General features: G+C 42.1%; 1 protein-coding gene across 1 annotated transcript; it reads left to right on the plus strand.

Annotated features, from left to right (window-relative positions):
• Positions 1–2,371: 2,371 nt before the first annotated feature.
• irx1a (iroquois homeobox 1a) lies at positions 2,372–7,371 on the plus strand. The gene is made up of 4 exons (XM_049584747.1): positions 2,372–2,929; positions 4,341–5,439; positions 5,766–5,841; positions 6,830–7,371. Exons 1-4 carry the CDS (start codon positions 2,687–2,689, stop codon positions 6,903–6,905), a joined length of 1,494 nt encoding a protein of 497 aa, XP_049440704.1. The 5' UTR covers positions 2,372–2,686; the 3' UTR covers positions 6,906–7,371.
• Positions 7,372–7,597: the final 226 nt, after the last annotated feature.

A 7,597-nucleotide genomic window follows, 5' to 3' on the forward strand; every position in this document is an offset into this window, starting at 1 on the left:
TAAAAGCCCTCCTGTTTCGAGGAAATGCATTGGAAGTGAACGCGTGGTGGTGGACGAGTTTAAAAAAGAGGGATGGACGGCGAGAGGATCCGGAACAAAGTTTTCTCTCCCCCCTCCTCCCTCCTTCTCTTCCTCTCTCTCTCTTTCTCTCTCTCTCTCTCTCTCTCTCTCTCTCTCTCTCTCTCCCTGGGTTGAAGCTGAGGAGCTTGTGGTGGTAATGAGAGTTTAACAAGAGCCAATAAATCAGTTAACGGTGATGGTTTATTGCCCTCAACACGTGTCATTGTTTACCAAGAGTCACATTTCTGTTTTGCACAAAAAGAAAAATCTAGATAAAAATGTTCTTTAAGACAAAAAGAAAATTTGCAAATCCAGTGATTATATTCTAAATATTTCCATTATTTGTTATATTATTATAATTATTACTAAGTCCTTTATTTTAATATCGATGATCAAGCCCATTCACTTTCCTCTAATGTCTCTTTTATTTCTATTTAGAGAGATTTCCAGTCTCCTCACCCCCACCCACCCACCCTCCACCACAGCCATCATATTTAGCCCCCTGCACACATTTCCAGCGGGTTATCACAATTGCCATTCCTCCCCTCCTTTCTGATGTGTTACCCAGATTACCATCAGTGCCCCTCAGATATTTTTAACAGATCCTCGGCGCTCGGCAATATCCACTCGGAGCCATCTGGTGCAGATCAAAATCTACTGACTTCTTGGGCTTCAGTCGTTAAGGCATTAAATCTAGATCTACAGAATAACCCCCCCGTTGACTCGGGGAGGTGGGTGATATAAGAATCAAATCAAATAAAAATAGAAGTGTTAAAACATGAACAGCCCCCTCTCGTGCGCCACATGGCTGTGTCAGGAGTGGACAGCTAAGGAAAGTGGAGGTTAGAGTCCGACCCTTTTTTTTCTGAGCTGGAAAATGGATAAACGGTTCAAGAGGAGGTGACCAGAAACTACAGCATCAGATTTTTTTTTTTATTTTTTTTTTACTTCAACTCTTGTGGATTTATATTTTTTTCTGAATCCTATTTTATAAAAGAATTTTTAAAATTTTAGGAACACACAAGTCACAGTTTTAGTGATCATGTTTCTAAACTATGATGGATAACTGACTCTTCAACCTCGCTTTTTTTTTTTTTTTTTTTTTTTTAGTTAATGTGTTAAAAATTATAGGCAAATCGCTGAAATTAATTTGGGGACTCAAACTGCACGTGCGTAATATTTTGTGGTGCGTCCAGGGACCTGCAGACTTTACAGCCTGGTGCCTCGGTGTTTGACTTGTCCCTGGCTTTTTCCCTCATTCCTTTTCACTCAAAACAAGGAAACGTGAAGTGGCTCTGTTGTTACAAAGGACAACAGCAATCTGGTTAAAATACACACACACACACACACACACACACACACACGCACGCACAAACGCATGCAGGCACATACACACATGCGCGCGCGTGCAGATGGAACGAGGGTGAGAAAAAAAAAGAGGGAGAATTTGGCTGATTAAACCTTTATGTGGAAATCAAAGGCAACCAAAACACAAGTCAATAAAAACATACATAATTAATAAATCATATGGAGAGATTTGCATCGTTTTCCTTTTGGACTTTTGGAAGGAAAAGCGCCCGGAAATGAGCTATTTAATCTTTAAACTCGCATCGCACTGACATGGCTGGAATATTACACTTCATTTCCTTATTTATTAATTTGGTAATTTTATTAAAACATTTGTTTTTCTGTTTAAAAAAAAACTCTCATCCAAATAAACGTGGTTAAACTATTATGCCGATTTAACAAGTACACAAGTTTTGGAAACAGTGGATGAAGAAGACTACAAAGAATAAATCCAACTTGGAGAATGACACTTAAAGAGTAAATGAGTCACTATGAATTTAATAAACGCAACAGCAGCCCGTGGTAGCAAATACTAATTCCTCTGCGGAGAGGCATTTTCCCTCTTTAATTACAATTTAAATCTATTCAAAGTAAGTTCCTTCTTCTGACGGGTTTACTTCCCCCTGTGTCGGACAGCTGTAAAATCGTGTAGACAGGTTGTCATACAACAATCAAAGCCTTCGGTGAATGGACTCTAATGCTTGAACATTTAACATACAATAAGTCCAAACACGGAGGGAGAGAGAGAGAGGGAGAGTGTATGTGTGTGTGCGTGTGTGTGAGAGTCAAAGTCAGAGAGAGAGAAAGAGGGAGAGAGGGGGGAGAGAGAGAGAGAGAGAGAGCGAGAGAGAGAGGGAGAGAGAGAGGCCCCAGCCAATGTGCTCACTCTATATTCACATTATCCACATAGCTCCAAACGAGGAGGAGCTTGCAGGCTCAAGTAGGGGATGCCAATCAAAGCATCAACTTCAAATTGTATCTGAGAGATCAGCCTGGAGACCTCAGGGCCAGGCGCGTCAGTCGGAGCGCAATTGTTGATCAGATCACATCCAGCGGACTTTGCGCGAGAAAAGAGAGGAAGCCGAGATTTAAGAGCGGGCTTGTTTTGACTGCATACCACTGTATGTCTGTAGTAGCTGTGACTTTGGCTTAAACACTTTCCCTTTACTCCTCCGGGTTCTTTTTTTTTTCTTTTTTTTCTCTCGCATACTTTTTTGTTTTTTTTACGCACAGTTTTGTCGGACGGTACAACTACTGTGCGACTATTTCGGCGGTGGAGATGTCTTTCCCCCAGCTAGGCTACCCGCAGTACTTAAGTGCCTCCCAGGCGGTGTACGGGAGCGACAGACCGGGAGTGCTTACGCCATCGTCCCGGGGAGGGAGCACCGAAATCGGGGGAAGTCCGTCCGCCACCGCAGCGGCGGTCACCTCGGTGTTGGGCATGTACGCCAACCCGTACGCACACAACTACAGCGCTTTCTTACCGTACACCAGCGCGGACTTGGCTCTTTTCTCACAAATGGTAAGAATGTATGCTGGTTTTTTGTTTTGTGCGTGTGTGTGTGTATGTCTGTTTACGGATCCGCCTTGCACAGACGATTGTGTATGCGTAAGCTTCCCACATCTGACTAAAAAAAAGGCTGCGTAATGTAAACAAAAACAATAAAAAACGCAATCTTATACGTGATTATTTAAATATGGATTGCTAAATATTCGTGCGTATTTGCTTTATTTTTTCACGGTTGCGTGCCTTACTTGGCTGAGTTACAAATGTGAAAAGTTTGAGCTGTTAATTAAAAAAATAAACAAAAATTCTGACTTGAAATTGTGTATTTGCGCATCAAGCAAAACATGTAAACAAAAGCCATAATTCACACCAACTATATGACTATTTTCTCTAAATGTTAGGATGATCGATTGCAAAGTTTAGATCACGGAAGGAAAAAAAACTTGCCATAGATCTGCGTTTTAACATGCACCATGCAAAGAAAAAGTTTCAACTCGTTTCCTAACCCAGCCTGATTATTTCTCAGACCAGACCATTAAAATAATCTCCACCAAAGAACAAAAGCTTACAGGCTATAAATACAGCCTACAATAAATATTAATGGTGGTGGAGGCTTTGTTTTGCCACAGTGTACCCTCCTGTCATGGTTGAATGCCACATGGATTCTTCCTGTCTTTATGAATTGCCAGATGCATTGGCCTAAAATACGCCAGGTGATAAAAATCAACTTGCAGTGTATTAACGTGTTGGCAAAGGTGTGCGTCAGGCCCACAGGCAGGCACTACTGCGCCAAAGCTCCCAAAACAAGAGCTATTATCCCCAAACTCCAAGCGTGTGAACTGATCGATATGTTTGAGTGCTGTGTCCAAAGCAAATATAAGCGAGCCATGCGTAAAGTGCGGCACGCAGAGAAAACTTAACTTAAGGCCTTGAAAGTGCTTTGACATGCTTGAGGAGTGTGGAGGGGAGGGAGGGGGAGTTTGGCAGGTAAACATGAAAGCTGGCAGTTTGCATGCCATCTGCGTGTTCACAATGATGCAGCGAACTTTCTCCCATCCTGTTGACTTGGTGTGTTCCGTTTTTAGACTGACATGTATGAAACATGTTTGCTGCTCAAAGGTCTCTTGCCTTTGAGTGAGTATTTGTGCAGGCGCAGGTGACGCAGGCCTAGCATGTGGTATTTTGCAAGTTGAGAAGCTTATTTGTGGAAAGCTCAGAGTCAGGTGCAGCTGCAGCTCGTGGATTTTTTTTTTTTTTTTTTTTTTTAATGGAGGTCATTTCACTTGTTTGAGTTGCAGAAATAAACAATGGTCACATGCATCTGAGCTAAAATGATGAAGGGGTGTGTTTTAAAATTCAGTCTGTCACACTATTTCTCCATATTTAATGTTCCACTGTTATAAAACTATCATCCTTTATTTTCAAGGGATCCCAGTATGAGCTGAAGGATAGTCCTGGCGTCCATCCTGCCAGCTTTGCAGCCCACACGTCTCCGGCCTTCTACCCATACGGCCAGTTTCAGTACGGGGATCCGGCCAGGCCCAAGAACGCCACCCGGGAGAGCACCAGCACCCTAAAAGCCTGGCTCAACGAGCACAGGAAGAACCCGTACCCGACCAAGGGGGAGAAGATCATGCTGGCCATCATCACCAAAATGACGCTGACGCAGGTCTCGACATGGTTCGCCAACGCCAGGAGGAGGCTCAAGAAGGAGAACAAGGTGACCTGGGGAAGCAGGAGCAAAGAGGACGGGGAGGACGGTAACTTGTTCGGTAGCGGAGACGAGGCGGAGAAAAACGAAGACGAGGAGGAGATTGATTTGGAGAGCATAGATATAGACAAAATCGACGACAACGACGGGGATCAAAGCAACGAGGATGATGATGATAAATCAACGGAGGGGAGCAGGGACCACAGGGGCGGTGTCGGTGCGGGGGGAGAGTTGGACAGCTTGGAGAAAAGACGGGCCTTCGCCCTACAGGCCCATGAGGCCTTTGACAAATCTAAGAGCACAATTTCAGTTCACCCAGGGAGTAAAGACAACTCGGACGGCAACAACAACAACACCACAAGAGTTTTGTCCCCGGATAGACCCGGGAGCTTTCCTCTCCCGTCTAACAATAAGCCTAAAATCTGGTCTTTAGCAGAGACCGCCACTAGTCCCGATAGCTCATCTCAGAAACCCACGTCCCCTTGTGGCCCAGCGGCCACCACTCACTCATCAGCGCCCCACCACCAGATCCAGACCCACCCGGCCTTCCTCCCCAGTCATGGACTGTACACATGCCAGATTGGAAAGTTCCACAACTGGACAAATGGAGCTTTCCTGGGTCAGAACTCCCTGCTAAATGTGAGGTCGTTTCTGGGAGTAAACCAGCACCATCACCACCACAACCACCACTTGCCGGCCCAGCAGCAGCAGCAGCAGCAGCCGACATCAGTGGTGGTGTCGCCGGTAGCAGCTGCAGCAGCACTCAGCAATGACAGCAAGGCCTCACCAGAGACCCACAGTCCCAAGCACATAGGTAAGGGAACAGTCTGGACGCGTGCACGCGCATAAATGTCACACGCAAGCGCTTTGTATTTTATACTTAACATAATCCATATGTGTTACATTAATGGTGCATCTTATGCCTTACTTCTGTATTTCATACAATACACACACACACACACACACACACACACACACACATATATATATATATATATATATATATATATATGAGTAAGCTACATACACACAGTCAAATCCACAGTGACACATATTCATTTATTTTAGAAAAAATATACAGACCTAGAATTTATCCATCATCCCAGTACTAATACGTGTTTTTGCTTATTTCCTTTTTAGACCATGAAAACGGTGTAAGGTCTGTTTCACCTCCAACACAGATCCTGAAGTCTTCCTTTCGACCCGTCCATGACAGGTGAGACACGTTTTTTACTCTTTTGCTTTTGCTGATTGTTGGAAACACGTTGCCATGAGAACATAACCAGCCTCAGCATTATAATAATATATATATATAAATGTAGAATAATATTATTGCATCAATCAAAGTGTAAACTAATTTAGAGGCATTTTTTTTCCATCAAGAATTAAAAGAAGTAAAATTAAGCATGAACATGAGGGAAGGCCCAGGATATTTATGAAATTATAACTCCAGTAATTATCCGACAAATAAATATAATCATAGTGGATGCAATTTGTTTTACGGATTCCAGTGTCTAAATTTAACTTTTATGTCTTTTAATTTATTTTTTAAACGTAAAACAACAATGATAACCCTTCCAAAATAAAACCAACAAAGATAAATAAAACACAGTTTGCTTTGCGGGTGACAGGGGTCTTGACTCCCATCCCACACCCCCTTTAATTCCTCCCCTCTGGGGAGAGTGTGGCTACTTATCAAGTCACCGAGTAAAACGGGCTCTGTCTGGGCTGTGTGCTTTCCCTAAAGACCCCTGGGAGAAGCCGGAGCCCTGGGGAGCGCTCTTACCGAAAGGGGGAGAGGGAAAAAAAGTTTACCTCTGTTTCAAGTATTACAAAATATCCTCTGTGTGCGTGTGTGTGTGTGTGTGTGTACGTGTGTGTGCAACAGTCATTTAGAAATAAGAAGAATATTAAGGGATTAAAATACTGATAATTGTTGCATAAGGTGGAATTTTTTTTTCGCCACTTGTAAAATAATAATGATAAGAATAATTATTGTGATATTTTCCTTTCATTATTATTATGATTATTATTATTATTATTATTATTATTATTATACAAGAAAGTGGTGGATTGGAGAGGGTGGGATTGCAGTCTGTTTCAAATCAAAGCTGTTCAGCCAGACAATTGAGATGCATATTGAAACCCGCTGTCCAAACACGGCGGGGGTATTTATCTACCTTTCTGTATTATTCTTTATCCAGATCCTCTCTGCCTTCCAGCGCCAGGAGTCCACAAGACGCCACGCAACGAGTCCTCACTGCTCTCTCCTCGGCTTGATCAAGACATTTTTTTTTCGTGCTTGAAAAAAAGGAAAAGAAAAATAGAAAAAAAGACTTTACACTCCCTAAAAAAGGACATTGAGAAATAATAATGCAGCGTAGCATTCAGTCGGTACAGAACAAATGGCGTAATTTGGTAATATCCTGTGGATGGATGGATTACTTCCTCTATTGTTGTGTAGCCTATAATCGCGCCTATAATGTTACTCTCTTTCTCTCCACTTTGCCCAGGCAGGCTGGGACATTTTGGTAGGCTTTTTACTTTATTATTATTATAATTATTATTATTATTATTAATATTATTTTTGTCTCTATCTTGTGTTTTTTGGTGTCCTTTCTTTAATGTAAATACCAAGTGATTTAAATTTGTAAATAGGAAGCGTTGAAGGAATTTGTCCAGATCGTATATTTTGCCTAATAAACTAAATGAAATTATAGAGAAAACCCACGAGTATCTGCAGCCTATATTTCTTTTCGACATGGTCATTACTATCATCATAATTAATATTATTATAATTATTATTGCAAATATCTTTTGGAAAGCAAAACGTTGGCCTACTACCAATTTTACTTCAACAAGGGTGGGAATGGGGAAGGAAGGGAAAAAAAATGATATTGGCAGTCTGCAAGCAGGCTTAATTTTATTCAAGTTTGGGAGGAAAGCAGCGTGGATGCATTGAGGTGCTAATA

Source organism: Epinephelus fuscoguttatus, linkage group LG8 (genome assembly GCF_011397635.1).
Source record: "Epinephelus fuscoguttatus linkage group LG8, E.fuscoguttatus.final_Chr_v1".
NCBI classification, from domain to species: Eukaryota; Metazoa; Chordata; class Actinopteri; order Perciformes; family Serranidae; genus Epinephelus; species Epinephelus fuscoguttatus.

Coding starts and splice junctions, on each gene's coding strand:
- irx1a (XM_049584747.1), top strand. CDS start 2,687: ATGTCTTTCCCCCAGCTAGGCTACCCGCAGTACTTAAGTGCCTCCCAG. Junction 2,930..4,340: donor TGGCTCTTTTCTCACAAATG/GTAAGAATGTAT, acceptor TTTATTTTCAAG/GGATCCCAGTATGAGCTGAA. Junction 5,440..5,765: donor CCACAGTCCCAAGCACATAG/GTAAGGGAACAG, acceptor TTTCCTTTTTAG/ACCATGAAAACGGTGTAAGG.